Source organism: Talpa occidentalis, unplaced genomic scaffold (assembly GCF_014898055.3).
Source record: "Talpa occidentalis isolate TD23 unplaced genomic scaffold, MPIMG_talOcc4v2.1 talOcc4.9, whole genome shotgun sequence".
In the NCBI taxonomy this organism is placed as follows: Eukaryota; Metazoa; Chordata; class Mammalia; order Eulipotyphla; family Talpidae; genus Talpa; species Talpa occidentalis.
Genome location: NW_023605305.1, coordinates 100,763,476 through 100,781,521, shown reverse-complemented (window position 1 = coordinate 100,781,521; position 18,046 = coordinate 100,763,476). Strand labels below are relative to the sequence as shown.

The window sequence follows — 18,046 nt, the reverse complement described above, 5'->3', positions numbered from 1 at the left end:
AACAGGTTCCCAGACTCAAAACCGTGTGAACAGCACCACCAAGTGGCGTTATGAAAAATTGCATGTGAGGCTGACTGATTTCTCATCAGTAAAATCAAAGACCACTGTGCTGGAACAACCTAAAACAAAATCTGGGGTCCCCCAAACTCTGACAAGTAGGCTTGGAGCAAATGTCATTTCCTATTTTCTCAGTAGCTGGCAAAAAGTTTGCCAGATAAAATAGAGAATGCATGTTCTGTGCAATAATTGTGACAATCCTACTAAAAAGTATCTAATGCTCATCTATAATTGAAATTTAACCAAGCAGCCTGTGTTTTTATTTGCTAAGCTCTGGCAGTCCTATGCCTATTATCTCAATGACCCCTGCCCCCAAGTAGTCACGCAGAGGTCAGAGGTTCATTTACATCACCACTCTTTCAGCAACCTCAAAGACACTCAAACACATCTGGGAGAGCAAACTGCCATGACTGCAGGATGCCACCATCCCCTAGCAAAAGGCAGAAAGACATGGCAGGGAGCTGGCTTGCATGTTCCACGATGCAAAGGTCTAGGAGGGAGCAGGAGGGTCACAGGGTGAAGTGGGAGACAGGTAGCTGGGTGAAAGGGAGTACTGAGTATCAGTAAAAACGGGAGTACTGAGTATCAGTGGATGGAAGAAGATGGAGAGGAACTGGGCAATTCTGGAGAACAAGGAGAAATGGGAAATTAGCAACCCTTGCCTCTTGACAACTGTTCTGAACTAAAGGTACTGGGGCGAGCATACTGGTGCAGCTGCTGTGATTACTCCCACATGTGGCCCTATGGTCAGCGAGGTGACCTTGTGAGACCAGAAAAACTGCCTCCTCCAGAAGGTCTCAGCACCACCCACTCTCCACATCCACAGGCCTTTCTTTAGAAAGTAGGGGACCCTCCCTGGTGGCGCAAGCCGTGAAGACGCAACCTATGAAGAAGATATCTGCAGCCACTGCAGCATTGAAAGGGAACTGCTAAGAAAATCTTTCCCTGTTAAAGAGTCATAGACCTGGAAATGTAAAGTAAATAATAAGCTTGCTTCCTTAATAAGCACATCTAAACAAGGTCTGGCAGCCTGCTAGGATGACTGATCTCCCAGGCCATCCTGGAAGATCTATATCCATCCGCTTTTCCTGTGTCAAGAATTTGTATGCTAACTAACCAGCTTTATCAATGTAAAGTGGTTGAGTATAAAAGAAACTCTTTGTCTCTAGACCAGGGCTCAGACCTTATGGGACTACCCAGGTCTGAGACCTCATGCATGAGTAATAAAGCTTTCCTGACCTCACCACTCCTGAAGTACCACTTGTTCTTCCCCTGCCTGGGTAAAAGGCTAGAATTTATTTCTGCAACAGCATGAGTTCGATCCCCAGCCAGGGAGCTACCCACGTGGCACAGCAGACCTCTCCTGACTTGCCTGCTGCTCCCCTCAGCAGTGTATTTCAGTCCCTCTGCCTGTTCTGCTCCCCACTCAGGTGAATTTAAATGAGATTCTGTTCCAGTTTTTAGAAATAACTAAACCTCGTTTTTTTAAGGCCTGAGAGGTTTTGTTTTGCAGCCTGCTGCCCGGTGCCTTCCGAGGTCTGCACACCTTTGCAGTGGACGGCGATTGCCCCCTCCGTGTTCTCGCAGATGTTGAGGAACCGCCGCACGATGTTGTCACTGGGGGTGCTGCCATCGATGAAGAAGAGGTCGTAGTGCTCGAAGCCGGCGTCCGTGAAGCGCTTGGCCTCGTAGATCTTCTTGTTCAGCCTCACGATTGCAGTGATGTTGTGCTTTTTGAAATAAGGAAAGTAGGCTTCAGGGGCGTGAAGAGGGTAACCTAAGGGGAAAAGATACTGTGAGCAAAGGCACGAATTTTATCTCAAGTAACTCAGACTGGAAAACCCTCCACAATGAAGTTTATAAACCTCGAGTGAGTTTAGAAGGAAAGTGCATGTCATGAGGGAGCAGAGCTGGGAGGGATCCTATAAGCAGTAGTCTGAACAACTGGAAAGACAGAAAGAAGGGGTTGAGAGGAGAGACCCAAAGGAAGGGAGAAACTTCTGCAGGCATTGGGAAACGCCTGTGAACACTCAAAGCTTCAACCCCCAGGATTTAACACACTCCTTTCCAGCCCCAACAAAGGCAACCTTGAAGCATTTGAATGTGCACAGCAAGCCTGGAACCGTTCTTTGTGCTTTTCATTCCACTTAAGACCACCTTTCAGCTACAATTAAAGCTTTTTGCCAGATGTATAGTTTTAACCCATAGTGCAATCGCCTCACAAAAGAGATGAATGGTTATTCAGATTAAGCACCTACCCCTTGCAAATCACAATTGCATATCATTTCTTTTCATTCTCAAACAACCTTCTCAGATAAGAACAGCTAACACCATCCAGCAGATTGAGAAACTAAAAGAGGCTGAGGAATTGTTTTTGTAGATGTTTTCTGTTGGGGGTAAACACGTGGTCAGCCTCTACACCCCCTCCTATTTTGAGTGGAGTCACCAACATGACTAATTCCAGAGAACTGCAAGGTCAGTGAGGTTAGAGACAAATGACCCAGACTTAGCATCCACAGGGGGCGACTGGGGGCTTCAGCCATTGCGACCTTACCAGGCAGCCCCCAGGGTTAAGGGCACTAATTTCTCAGCCCCTCTGGAGGTGCACCACATCTGTAGCTCACTCAGGGCCACAGCTATGCAATTTCAGCAGCTGCATGTCCTACTGCCTTGAAGCCTGAGTGGGCTGGGCTGGTCATTTCTGATGTTCTCAGTTGCCAGTCAGTCCTCCTGATACCTTGCTCTGTGCTGCTGGGGCCAGGGTCTACTAATTACATTTCCCATATGACCTTTCCAGCTGGTTTCCTGGGGGTTCTAAAATTGCAATTGGAGGCTGGGGGGTGGGGGGTGGGAAGAAGGATCTCTTGGGGTACAATTTGATAAAGTTTAAAACTAAGCTACCCCACTCCTTACCTAGGAGACAGGTTTGGGACAATTAAAGAGTAAGAGAATGGATTGGTTGTCTTGGGGACAAAGTCTTACGACTGACCCTATGAGGGCCTCCCTGGTGGCGCAGCAGTTGAGCGCTGGGTTGCGAACCTGCCCACAGCCTCTGCAGCGCCGGTTCGATCCCCAGCCACCAGAGGAGGGTCCCACATGGCGCGCAGACCTCTCCTGCCGCCCGCTGCTCCCGCAGCAGTGTATTTCATCAGTCTGGCTGTTCTGCTCCCCGCTCTGGCTCTGGTGAATTCTCTCACCCTCCCGCACTTCTGACTGTACCCAGTGCTTGTGTAAATAAATAAATAAATCTTTTTTTAAAAAAAAATTAGTTTAAAAAAAAAATAGTAAGACTGACCCTATGAGCAGAAAAGCCAGCCAGAAGCAGGGCCAGGACATGTTTCTGTGTCAAGGCCAGCACCTGAGACCAGACATCCCAGCAGATAACTGGTGTACACTGCCACCCCAAGTTAGAAAGCCCACAAAAACACAGCATGGATGTGAGCCCTAAATCCCCCTTCCGGTGCAGCCTTCTGCCATCTCGCCCACTGCGCCTCTTTTTTTTTGTTTTGTTTTACTTTGTGTTTTTTTTTAAATATTAATTTTTTTACTTTTTACATCATTGTTCATGTTTAAACAATATTTGCTTCCCCCACCCCCTCAGGTGGAGTCCCCATAGAATTTCCTTCACCAAGGCACCCGTGCCCCATCACCTCAGTCCCCTGTGCTCCTCCCTCCCTCCCTCTGCTCCCTCTCCCGCCTCCCCCCCTGCAGGATGTCTCTTAATAGTTTATTTCAATAAATCCAGCTTTTCTGTTACTGACTCTGTCTCTGGTGAATTCTTTCACCCCCACACGTCCCGCGACACCCTGACATTTCTCCCCAATACAGGAGCCAGCATGGTCCAGCAGTAGGAGACAGGAGCAGCCAGGGGCCCCTAATTAGTTTGACACCCCCAGCACAAAGCTTCCCTGAGCACCTCACTGTCTCCTTTCCCAGCCCCGAAAGGCAAAGGCCAGCGTGTGGCTCTCCACTTAGGGATCCAGGCTCTGGCAACCCATTTCCAGCCTGAAAGGCAGTAACTATTTTCTCCAAAATATTCAGGCTTCTGTGTTGTTCTTTTACTTTTTAGCTTCCTTAGAACAAACACCTTGTATTACATTCTCTTTTGAAATAATGTGGTTTTCACTTCCCTGCCCATATCCTGCTGATACATTGTCAGCCTTGGATCCTGTTCATTTTCTTCTTCTTTTTTAATATTCATTTTACTTATTTATGCATACAAGAACTGGGTACGGGGTGGGAGGGGTGAGAGGATTCACCAGTGACAGAGTGGGGAGCAGAATAGATAGGTCTACTGAAATAAACTGCTAGGGGAGCAGTGGGAGAGACAGGAGAGGTCTGCTATGCCATGTGGGTAGCTCCCTGGCCAGGAGTGGCTGGCAATAGTCTGCTAGTGCTGAGACTTTAACACCTGTGCCACCAGGGAGGACCCAGATCCTGTTCATTTTCTTTTTTACTGTTCATTTTCTAAGCCTTGTTCTCCATTTTTTCCCTGAAGACTGGAGCTACCTGACATAATTGCAATAAATGCCTTTTCGTTTTAATTTGCCAGAGTTGGTTACACTACCAGCAACCCTGAGTCCTAACTAGCACACTTAGCCACGGTCACCCAGGAGTGGACACACAACCAGAAGGCAGGCCTGACCAATGCACCACCTGAAGGCTCAGTCTCCAGGGGCTGCGCTGCTTTCAATCAGACAACACAGAGCTTATTTACCATCTTCTGTGTAGAAACAGTATCTTACACACATGTTTAAAGAAAATGGATGCTTCTTCTACTTGGAAAAACTACATGTTTTCCTAATTGGTTTATTTGCTCAAATTATTTCCAAGCAACATCTTTACAACCTAGAGGAAGAAAGCACGGTGGTGGGAGTGAGGGACATGGGCTGTTCTGTCATGTGAGGAAGGAGGAGAAGCTCGTGTAGGACTTCATAGGTGAGAAAGCTGATGAGCTCTTCTACCCCTGAGTGCCTGCACACCTGGCACCTCTTGGGTGGCCTCTGTCAGCCAGCATGATGGCTGGCATGGCATCTGTTTCCTCCCCTCCACCAAGGTTTCAAGAACCTCTCTTTCCATAGACGAATTTCCATCAGGAGTAAATGGCATTCTAATTGGTATACCTAAACCAAATGCATAACTTTAAGGAAAGACTACTAGACAGAATGATCCAAATATTGTATCAGGACATAGAAATAATAATAATGATGATAATAATTGCACTTAATATTTATTGAGCATTTATTATCTGCCAATACTAAACTAAGTGCTTCTATGTGGATAATCTACTGATCCACGGAAAGGGGAACTAGCCCCAGGCACATGCAGCTGGTCAGAGAATGGAGCCAGCACTTAAGTCCTTGCAGTCAGATTCTAGGGCCTGTGTTGGGGCTGATTTCAAGTAATATTCAGTCTGATTCTATTAGTTAGGTGGCCAAATAAGAGAACACTATGTGAGTATTAGGGGATGCACCTCCTGGAGTTGGTCAACGGGTTTCTTTAAAATTCTCAAAATATTTCAAATGCATTATAACCAACAAACAATGACGATCTCCTATGGCCTCTGAACGTGAATTTTCTCACCCTCCCGCGCTTCTGACTGTACCCAGTGCTTGTATAAATAAATAAATAAATCTTTAAAAAAAAAAAAAGGCATTATGGACACTTTTGGATGATCTTGATAAGAGCCCACGCGTAGCTGACAGCATTCACCCAACCCTACTCCATCTGGCCACTAGATGGTGCCCTGGCACCAGTAAAGCAAAGGTGGAACCCAGGAGTTGTCCAAACACAGTATTAGAGCTCGGAGAGATTTTAAAATCATCTCTTCCCAGTGCCTCGTTTAAAGTTAACTGGGCCTCCCTGGTGGTGCAGGGGTTAAGACACAGCTTTATCAAGCTATCGCCAGCCACTGCAGCACAAGTTTGATCCCCAGCCAGGGAGCTACCCACATGGTGCAGCAGTCCTCTCCTGACTTGCCCGCTGCTCCTCTCAGCAGTGTATTTCAGCCAATCTGCCTGTTCTGCTCCCCACCCTGTCTCTGGTGAATCCTTTCACCACCACCCCCACACTTCTGGCCTCTACCCCGTTCTTCCATGTAAAATAAATAAAATCTTTAAAAAATATAGTTAGGAAATTAAAGAAGAGCAGAGTCAAATGACTAGCCCACCTGTCATCATTAAAAGTAAAAACTTCAAAAGAGGAAAATGTAGGAAGCAATGTAATGTTTGTTAAGCTCTCTAATGATATAATGTTATCAGAAGATCTGTTAATTAATAAGCACCTATTATGTGCCTGATACTATGCAAGATAAATAATTATGTTATCTCTAGTCCTCACCACATGCCTGCAATATGCATCTTATTTTCTCTGTTTGACACAGTTTGGAAACTGTGCTCAGAGGGTTTCAGGAGCCAGAGGTAGAACGGGCTTCAACCTGCTCCAGCTCTTCCCATTTAGCTTTTCTCATTAAGTGATCAGGCTGACGCTTTAAATTGCTGGAACTCACTGTCTCCAGTTGTCCTGTGTGCTTTTTTTAAAAACAGAAATAAGACTATTGCCACTTGAGAATTTTTTTTTGGAAAATTTGAAATCCAAATTTCTGTTTCATTATGTGTTTGTATTATTCATTTACGAATTCAAAATTATTTACTAAAAAATAGAGGGTTCTTCCCTACAACCTGAGCAACATGATCCAAGGCGGCTCAAAGAAAATCCAAGTTGCTTTGTTGACACAAACACACACTTAAGAAACTTACAATGCATTCTGTGCAGATGCCAAGATTATATGACTACCTTTGCCATATCCTAGCAACAGCTATTTAAATGATTGTTAATTCCTTAAAAATCTCAGTTTTTCCACTAACAATTCCCCCTCAAAAGGCTTTCAGCCTTCACAGAAAGCACAAAGGCTTCTCAATTCAAAATGAAAGAAAAAAGACCAAATCAAGATTATTTGATATGCTAATAATCAAATAATCCAAAATTGGATTATTTAATTCCATCACAAAATTATCAAAGTTCTAAAAGGATTTACATTAATACCCTTTACAAAAACTACAAAGAAGCTTCTAGTGACAATCAGATCTTAAAATAGGGGCTCTAGTAAAAGATCAGTCTTTTAGCAATGATATCCTTCAATGAGGTCTATCAGGTAATAAGCAGAACTTTTAGACCTTCTTTTCCTCAATGTGAGAGGATACAAGATATGCATAGGGAAAAAAAAGGTGTCTGTAGAGCAATAGCCGAACAGTGGGTTTTTCCCAGATTCTATTATTACAGGCAACTTTTACTCTATATTGCTTACATTTTTATGATGAATATGTAGTCTACAATAAAAATTTTTTTAAAAGCCACAGATTTTAAATTAAAAAAAAAAAAAATGCATGGTTGAATCCACAAACTGCCACCTTCTGGCTGTGTGAACCTGGCTGGTGAGGTCACTCCTCGAAGCCTCCAGTCTTCCCTTCCAAAAAACACTAAAACCTACTCTACAGTAGGTGGTCCTAATTATTAAATAGATGATGCAGGTGCCAAAGGGGTAGCCCATCCCTGGCATGGATGCAAAGAGTGGCTATAATCATTTCAGCGGCAACATGGGGCAGAAAGAAGTCTTTATTTTTGACAATTAAGAATTATCACATAAAGTAATAATTTATCTACTGATTCTACTTCTAAAAATTGAGAAGAAATTAGATTTGCAAAAAGTGTATGTACATGTGGGCCAACAACAAGTTTATTAAAAGTGCAAAACTGGGCCTCTCTGGTGGCACAAGGGATTAAGCACCACACTATGAAGCAGTCTGCAGCCTCTGCAGCACGAGTTCAATCCCCGGCCAGCCAGGGAGCAACCCACATGGCGCAGTAGACCTTTCCTGCCTCACCTGCTGCTCCCCTCAGCAGTGTATTTCAGTCAGTCTGCCTGTTGTTTCCCACTCTGTCTCTGGTGAGTCCTCTCACCCCCCACATCTCTGGCCTGTACCCCAGCTCTTGTATGCATAAATAAATAAATCTTTAAAAAAAAAAATAAAAGTGCAAAACTGTAAACAACTTAGAGTTCATTCAAAAATGAATGACTGAATGAAATTACGGCAGTTTGTGAATTATATACACACAGTGATGGGGAATTAAAGGTAGTCTATATTAACTCCCATGGAAAGAGTCTATGATATTAATGTGGAAAAAAATTGCTGTAAGATAGCAATTATCTTATGAGCTCATGCTTGCAAAAAAAAAGGAATATTTTTATAAATGTGTGTATGTATATAGCATACATTGAGAGACAAAGAATGTGAGCAAGTGAAAAATACAGAAAAGCCAGTGGAAGAAAATTTAAGTCCCCAACAATCCCACCACCAACAGGTAAATCTAGGGAATAGGTAGAATTATAGGTCATTTTACGCTTTTTATCAGACATGTCTGCATTTTCTTGTTTTACAATATAAAATGTTCTAAATGATTTTTAAAATCACTCTTCCTATGTTCTTTTAAGAAGATTTCATAAAATACCTTCATCCCATGTAGTAAAATTCTTTCAACTTCACAAAAATGAACACCCAACAGCAATCCACCCCTGAAGCTATACACTTATGCAGATTTTCTGGCATGAACCAGATCATTCAGCACAGATGGCCAAAGGTAGGTTTAATCAATCTCATTATCAGGAAGCAGTTTCCTCAGGCAGTCAACCTGTTATTCCCAGCAACCCAACCTGACAGAGGTTAATCAATCAATGTCTAGAGCAAAGAGAGTCAGCAAATTTGTGAGTAAGATATGGCTTCAGTATATAGGCCTCCAATGTGCTAACTTAACTCTCTAGATCTGGATCACCCATCCACAGAAGAGGGCTGTGAATCAGGTAGAGTTTTCTGGTAGATAAGTGATAAGGATGAAATGATAAGCACACAAATATGATCAAAGTTAAATGCATGAATAACAACATACAGTTACAGCAGACTTTAGAAGAAATGGTGGTGGTGATAATGACGATGAAAGAAGAATAAATCTAGAGTAGGGATTTCAAAGTATGTTCCCTTAGGGAACTAATAATTCAGCTCTATGACCAGAGAGAAACAAACCACAAAAAAGTTATTACGTTCCTGGATAATATGGATAGCGTTTTTTCCAATTATATGTACTTCTCCCATAAATTATTCTTAAACGCTCGGTGCCTAACTTTAACTTGTTATGTAGGCAATACCAGCAAATGAAAAATAAATAAGTAAAAAGTATCAACAAGAAAATTCTTACCACTGATCATGTTTCATTCAAGATGCTTATTTTGTGTTTTATTCTTTGTTTTTTCCTGAGTTTTATTCTTTGTTTTTTCCTGAATATTTATGTCCCTGGCTAAACATATATTATAAATAGGTAATTTAATTACTGTCAGCTAAGAAATGTTTCTAATGTTATGGTGGAACTAAATATATCAGTGCAACAGCAATTCTTAGGAGTATAGCTCTGAGCAGGGAAACCAGTTTTGCTAATTTGGTGACATTGGGCAAATTTTCTACTCAAAAGCCTCCATTTCCTCCTCTGTAAAATGGAGACAATAGCACCTATACCTCACTGAGAAAATGAGAAAATGCTCTGATTACTTAGTAACTAGCACGTAATAAGTATTCAATAAAAGAACCTATTGTCAGGTAAGCTATGGAAACAACCCAAATGCCCAAAAATAGATGACTGGATCAAGACGATGTGGTACATATATACAATGGAATATTACTCAGCTATCAAAAAAGATAAACTCATGCAATTTGCAGCAACACGGATGCAGCTAGAAGGGATCATGCTCAGTGAAATAAGCCAAAAAGAAAAAGAAAAATACCAGATGGTCTCACTCATAACAAGAATTTAGAAAACCTAAATAAGGGACTAATTATAATAAAGTAAAAATCAAAATCAACAAGCAACTATAAACCAGAGACACACTACAGGGTGGGGAGGAAGGAGTAGGATCAAAACAAGGGGGGTGGGAATTGTGTGGGGACTATAATGAAGATGAAAATGCACACATTGTACAGAAATGAAAAATGATGTAAAAAAATACGTAAAATTTTAAAAAACTTAAAAAAAAGAACCTATTATCATCATCATTATTAATCAATATGGTGCTCCCCAAAGAACGCCTGGATGAGAGCACTCTCATTATCCTTATAATTAGGTCAGGTAAAGTGAGCATCCTATTGATGGCAACTTAAAAATTTACTAGTTTTGAAATAATGATTATAACTCCATTTGCTAAACAATAAATATTAAACATACTAACTACCACTGTGTAAGTTTTTAAACTATAAATAACTTTTCTTTGGAGAATATTACCACAAGAGAGGATTATCTGAGGAAATTATAAAATTAAAGAAGCTGAACTGAAATAAATGTTTGGATGGTAAAGTAAAGAAAAACCTACCATTTTCAACTTTGCTTTTTGGATGTGGTCCACTAAATGCTAAAAATTTTCCTGGCACAATCCAGTTGAAGTCACCATTTTCAACTCGCTGGCAGAATTTTGTAAGAAAAGAGAAGAGAAATATTTTATAACTCTTATACAATTTAAGAAACCTTTATAAATAAAACTACTTTTCACTCTGTTACATCTAGACTAACTGGACATACATGAAGACAAGGTAATATAGCTTTAAAGTAGAAACATGCATCTGGCTCTCAAAATATTTATGAATTCAATCCACTTCAGAAAAACTTGTACTAGACTGTATGTAAGCTTAAAAAACTTTATATAAAGTGTAGGTTTAAATAACTTTGTCTTCTGTCACTCAGCAATGAATTGAAATTGCTTGTCCCAGCAATAAATAACGGGAAATACAAGCACTTTCCAAGAACAAGGTAAACATACTTCAAACAATGATAAATCGTTAATTGTTAAGTATCAGGATCTTGATGAAGACACTTCCTTTCTTCTCTGTTTTTATAGAACTGCTGTCATTGCTGAGACTCAGATGGGGCTAAAGTTACACGATGTTTTGCAGATAATTGGGAGACAGGCGGGCAATGCATCAAGATATACATACATCACATCTTCTGTAAGCCTTCTATAGTCTGTCCACCCCCAGCCAGGCTGGAACCCCCAGATGTATTCTAGTCCCCACACTTGGGGTTCCCATGGCCCTGGCTGGGTACCTTTCTAAGCAGGGAGGGGAATGCAGTTCTTTTCAGGCCAAGGTGTTATATATAAGACTCTCACCTCCCTCCCCTGCAGAGCTGGCCTCACAGGTAGGAATCTGACTCAAACAGTGCCTGCATTCTCTACTGTAAGTGCTCAGTAATAAATATTTGTTCAATAAATTAGTTATATCACATAGTATCTCTGCTTTAATCACTTATGCTACCCACTATCATTTCAATGAAAATCAAAATATAGCTGTACAATTTTCATATTGAAAATGAAGATGTTTCTTTCTAGTTGTAAAAAGTTATAAGTGAAACTTTACATGATATCTTATAAACGTCTGACTAGCATTGATCTAATTGTAATAAACCTAGTATCTCCATAAGCCCTAAATAAAATCTTAGAGATTCTGGGGTGCCATGAGCACAAGTCCATAGTTATCTATTTATAACAGTGTGAATAATTAATAATATCCAACTCTCTATGGTAATTAGACATTTTCTTGTTCAAATAAAGCAGTCTCAAATTAATTGTCCTCTATCCCTCTCAATTAATTATTAACTTTAAACATTCTTTAGTTTCAAAAATAAAGGTATAGTCTAATCATCAAAAGGCTAAATCCAATCCTTTATGAACAGTATAAGAAAACAGGTTTCTGTATTCCCTATTTCTGTATCCTTGACCACAAGTTGACCTAGATAAATATATTGTTCTATGTCTGCTTATTTGAATTGTAGACATTCATATGGTTAAACAGTAACCTTTTAAAATCAATCATATGGAGAAAGGCAATGGATTCATTAAGATATACTCCCTCATAGAATCAAAAGAATATGTTTGCAAATCTGCCTACCCAAAAAGATAAAGTTAGATAATACTGGTCTATATTCAGTAGCTTGGATGACACTGAGGAAGTAAACAAAGACATTTGGGTTTTACATCCAATACTGAAAAAAATTGATTAAGAAAGCTACAGCTTTAAACTGATCTAAATAACATAAACTTATTTGGTGTCTTCTTTCTTAGTAAATCATGCATAAATATCAATACTTATCAATAATAGAATATTTAAGATGAAACAAATTGGTTTTTCTAATTAAATGCACAAACCATCAAAGAAATTCAGATCAGACTAGAACTTTTGATACTTTCCAACCCTATCACATTGTGAAAATAAATATCTAAGCAAGGATGAGACAAGAGGATACTTTAACCTCCTCCAGGGTAAAGTCTGCTACCTATACCAAGTAATACGTAGAACACTGCAGATGAGCTTCACTATAAGAAAACTCAAAATAAAAATCTGATCCTGAAACCAACAAAGCTAGGTGTCACTATTCATGCTGCTATAGGAATCTCCAGGATACAAGAGCTACCAGATTTCTTTGAAATAGCTAGTCTTCAAGTGCATTTAAAATAGCACTTAACTTCAATTGTTATAACTTCTGAGAAATACCTCTGTGCCAGTGAAGCTTGCCTCTGTTAGAACAGTCACAAATACATCTTTCAGCTCAAACACTGAAAAACATTTGGGTTTATTTACCACTGTAACAAACCAACAATAAGACACAAACGATAAACCTTGAGGTTGGCAATTACAGGATTGATTCCCTTTATCAACACTTGTTTTCTAAGATAACAGTTTTTAAGCACAATTCAGCATTCAAATATTTGCTAAGCCTTTATTATGTGTCAAGGACTCTACATCAGTATTACACATAAAATAAAATAAAGATTCCCTTTGTGTGCTTGCAGAGTCTGAAAGCAAGCGGGGATGATAAAAACAGTAATGATAAAAGCAGCAAATATAGACCCAACTGTGCTAGGCAGAACTCGAGTACATGCAACTCACTTAATTCTTACAGCCACCCTGTGAGGTAGGCAAAACTATCATCTCCATTTACCTACTATGGACTGAACTTCTGTGTTCCCTGCTGCAACGTTCATATATTGAAACCTACTTCCCAATGGGATAGTATCTGGAGAGGGGGCCTTCAGGTGGAACCCCCATGAATGGGATTGGTGCCCTTATAAAACAGACCCTAAAGAGCTCCCCTGCTCATTCTGCCATGAGAGGATACAACGAGAATATGGTAGTTAGAAACCAAAAAGTGAGCTTTCACCAGACACCAAATTTACCAGCACCTTGATCTTGGGCTTCCCAGCCTCCAGAATCATTAGAAATAAATGTTTGTTGGGCCTCCCTGGTGGCAAAAGGGGTTACATAGCACTGTGAAACTATCTGCAGCCTCTGCAGCATGAGTTTGATCCCCAGCTGGCCAGGGAGCTACCCACATGGCGCAGCAGACCTCTCCTATCTCGCCCACTGCTCCCCTCAGCAGTGTATTTCAGTCAATCTGCCTGTTCTGTTCCCCACTCTGTCTCTGGCAAATCCTTGCACATCCCCCACCCCCACTGCATCCCAGTTCTTGTATGCATAAATAAATAAATCTTTAAAAAAAAGGAAACAAAGAAATGCTTGTTGTTTAGGCCATACAACCCCTGGTGTTTTGTTACAGCAACCTAAACTAAGATATCTATTAATGAAAATGGGGCATTAATAGACATATATAAAAGATGTTGAACAGTAGCATAAAATTATCTTTAAAAAAATCAAAGGTCAGAACTAGTGTGCCTTTTTAATTCATTAAAAAGGGCTATATATATATATATATATATAACTTCTAAGACAATAGTGTTGATAGTATAGCTGTATTATATCCTTGCAAACATGCCTTAACAATTAAGCTTAAGCTTTATGAGCTTAGAGCAAAGTAAATATTTGAGTTATTTGGTTTAAATTAAGTTACCATGCCATCTGGCTTTAAATAATAATCAAACTCTAGATAATTAATTTAGATTTGTTCTTGAGAAAGATGGTGTGGCAGAGGGGAAGAGTAGTACCCCATGTGGATGATTGCTTCACTCTGCTAACAACAGCTGGGGTGCAGAGAAATTAGGGTAGAAAACATGTAGGGGCCTGCTCCAGCAGCCTCGAGTGGTAAAGGCCTCTGCTGATGTAACCACAGGGAGCAAGATGCTGGTACATGTCTGCAGGAGTCATTCCAAGACATGGAGTTCTAAGGCCATCATGCTTACATGATGGTTACTGAAACCTGGAAACAGGTAACTTCACTCATGGAGAGTGTGTATAATCTGACACCATAAGGCCATAAAGAACAGCAGCTTTTCAGGTAGGGAAAGAGGAAAAGGGGAGACACAGAAAGATGGAAGCTGGAAGAAGAAAGGCAAGTGCCAGGACCTTAAATGTTCAGGAAAGAAAGTAAGCTTCTAGAATTAGAGACTACTGGGTAGATCAAGGAGCAAGAAGATGAGGCACAAGTATTTGGTTTTGCTAACTCTTGTGTTAGCAAAAACAGTTTTCAGTAGCATCGCAAAGGTCAAGGACAGACCAGAATCAGTTGACCAGTAGAGTAAAAAGAGTCAAGACTGCTCTCTGGGCCTCCCAGGTGGTGCAGCGGTTGAGCACTGGGTTGCGAAGCTGCCCACAGCCTCTGCAGTGCCAGTTCGATCCCCGGCCGCCAGGCGAGGGACCCACATGGCACACAAACCTCTCCTGCCGCCCGCTGCTCCCCTCAGCAATGTACTTAGTCAATCTGTCTTCTCTACTCCCAGCTCTGGCTCTGGTGAATTCTCTCACCCTCCGGCGCTTCTGACTGTGCCCAGTGCTTGTATAAATAAATAAATCTTAAAAAAAAAAAAAAAAAAAAAAAAAAGACTGCTCTCATAAGAAGTGCAGAAGTAAAAGAAGGGACAGAGATCAAGCAATAATTAAAGAAGCTGGAGAGGAAGACATGGGAAATTTGTTATGACAAAGTAGAACTCAAAGTTCTACTTTGATTGAACAGACATGGCCTTTGAGCCGGCAGTGGGTGTGGTGTATTAGTAGATGCGGGAATTTGGCCTCCCTCTACTTTCGTCATTTTAGTGTCCAGGAAGAAATTTAGCTCCAGGGAAATGCTTCTAATAGTTCTTTGAATAGTCAAGTCAATGAGGGAGGCACACTTCTGTAGATCTTCCAGGTGGTGAGGACAGGCCCACACACCTGCATTTGCAAGCTTGCTTGACCCCAGTCCTCTGGCAGGAATTCACAATTACAGTGGCAGAAATCCATATCCTTCTGGTTCCATAATTCATGAACAAGAGAGCACACCAAGCGGCATCCAGATTACATTCTAGTTTGCTGGACAAATTCTAGTCCAAACAAAGCAAAGCTTTGAAATATCATGCCTTAGATTTTCAACAATGATTACTCCCACTGCTGACCTGAGGTAACACAATGAAAGGGGACCATCTAACAAACCTTACTTGTTTTCCAAGTGGATGCAAAAGGGCACCCTCAGGAGTCTAAATCACCTGGTAAGATTGACAATTTAGGTATTAACTGCAATGAAGGATGACACAGTCATCCGGAAGACAGTCTTCACATAGTAAATTAAATTGACAGTACATGCAAGCTCTGGTCCAAGATTATTATCTAAAAATCCATGCTGCAAATAACTGACTTAAAAAAGAACTCTTGGTGGCAACTGTAGGGTCAAGTATGAAGATGTATACTTCAAACCTGTGTTATGTCATAAGTAAAGGCTATTTCAATAAAAATGTTAAGATATAATAAAACCAAAAAAGGAGAGGGGAGAAGCTTGCATTTCCTCCATGGTATGGAGTCCATGAGAACTTGAAGCAGGAGAGTAATATGATCAGACTTAGTTTCAAACACATACACTCTGATTGTAATGTGATGAAAGAGGCCCAAGATTCAAAAAAGACCCAATTCCAGGCCCCCAGAATCAACCAATGATTTCTCACAAACAGTCCCCAGATGGGCTACATCACGATGTGACTAAGACCATGTGGATTCACCTTCTAGGACAGTTATGCTTTTTCCAAAAGAGCATTAAGAGAGCAATAATGATCACTTATGAGTTGCTAGACTATCTCAGGAGCTCCACATTCAGCCTGGTACAGATGAAGGAGAAATTCAGCATAGACAACTAATACAACAAGCATGAAGATGGAGGCTTGTGGGAAGGAACAAACATGATAACTTCTACAGAATAGGGCCAAATATACAGAGATTCTACAATAGCAGGCAATAAGATCAAAGGCAGCAACACCATACATGAAAAGATGAAATTACAGGTTGGCTCCTGGAAAAAAAATGGGACCTAGATATATATTGAGCAAAAATGAAGCACTTGATAAATGTCTGCTCAATAAACAAATTGAAAAGTTATATAAATTGGGCCTCCCTGCAACCTATGAAGCTCTCTGCAGCCACTGCCACATGAGTTTGATCCCCAGCCAGGGAGCAACCCACATGGCACAACAGACCTCTCAAGACTGCCTCACCTGCTGCTTATCTCAGCAGTGTATTTCAGTCGATCGGCCTGTTCTGTTCCCCACTCTGTCTCTGGTGAATCCTCTCACCCCCCACACCTCTGGCCTGTACCCCAGCTCTTGTATGCATAAATAAATAAATCTTTAAAAAAAAAAAAAAAAGAAGGGGCCTCCCTGGTGGTACAAGGGGTTAAGCACCGCACTATGAAGCAATCCAAAGCCTCTGTAGCACGAGTTCAATCCCTGGCCGGACAGGGAGCAACCCACATGGTGCAGCAGACCTCTCCTGTCTTGCCTGCTGCTCCCCTCAGCAGTGTATTTCACTCAGTCTGCCTGTTCCATTCCCTACTCTGTCTCTGGTGAATCCTGTCACCCCTACCCCCCACATCTCTGGCCTGTACCCCAGCTATTATGTGCATAAATAAAATCTTAAAAAAAAAAAAGAAAAAAAAGAAAAGTTATATAAATTGAGGCCATAAAGAACATAATATGGTTTGACCCTCATTAACAAAAATTTATCAGTACATCATTGTTTCAATAGAACAAAGCTTCCCAAGCAGTGTAACAGAATGGAGTTGCCTGGATAAGAAGCCAGGTGGCCAAAGTCCCCAGGACAGTCCCCAACAGCTGTCAGCTATGATCATAGGTGCTAAGCAAATATTGTCATTTTCCATGTGGGCATGATAAGAGAAACAAAAAGCCCTGTGCAGTTGGCAGGAATCAGTCTGTCCATCAACAGGCCTGCAGGAAGTGGCCAAACACAGCTCTAATAACTTTCATCAAGTAACCAATGGTAAGAGTGATCCAGGTTGGCCAGCGTGTAACAGCACGCAAGTGAACAAGCGCAAAATTCAGGGAAATATCCTCATACTGACAAACTACTTCACAGAAAGCAATTTTTCTCAAAAAATGTTATGGATTAAAAAAAAAGGCAGATATGCAAGAGTTTAAGAAGGAAGTCGAAATAATCTTAGTTTTTAAAAGTAGGTTCTACATGAACCTTTAGCTCCATCTGATGAAGAAGCCCCTTGAAATTACAAGGGTCAATTTCTGGGCAGGATGCCACTTAAGCTGTCTCATTGCATTTCTCTCTCTGTCCCCCACCAGCTAGGAACATAGTTACTACTACAAGGTAATTGTTTTTCTGTGAGCTTATCTGTGTGTGGTCAACATAAGGCATCATCGAAAACGGCAAGACTCCTGGAAAACCCATGGGGATAACCAAAATAAAAATGAACTATAGGCACAACTTCAAGTTCTCTTTGATGACTAATGACAGGTTAAGACTTGGGCCTCCCCGGTGGCTCAGCGGTTGAGCGCTGGGTTGCGAAGCTATCCGCAGCCTCTGCAGCACCAGTTGGACCCCTGGCTGCTCCCCGGCCACTGGAGGAGGGTCCCGCATGGCGTGCAGACCTCTGCTGCCGCCTGCTGCTCCCCTCAGCAGTGTACTTTGGTCCTTCTGCCTGCTCTGCTCCCTGCTCTGGCTCTGGTGAATTCTCT

At 41.3% G+C, this 18,046-nt stretch overlaps 1 protein-coding gene across 4 annotated transcripts in view; it reads right to left on the bottom strand.

Annotated features, from left to right (window-relative positions):
- Window positions 1-18,046, bottom strand: part of CDC14A (cell division cycle 14A) — a 191,020-nt gene that overhangs the window by 78,870 nt on the left and 94,104 nt on the right. For all 4 annotated transcript variants that reach the window (XM_037500698.2, XM_037500699.2, XM_037500697.2 and 1 more), the window contains 2 exons: window positions 10,469-10,556; window positions 1,604-1,834 (listed from right to left, as the gene is read on the bottom strand). In XM_037500698.2, coding sequence (XP_037356595.1) covers window positions 1,604-1,834; window positions 10,469-10,556 — 319 coding nt within the window. The remainder of the gene's footprint in view (window positions 1-1,603; window positions 1,835-10,468; window positions 10,557-18,046) is intronic.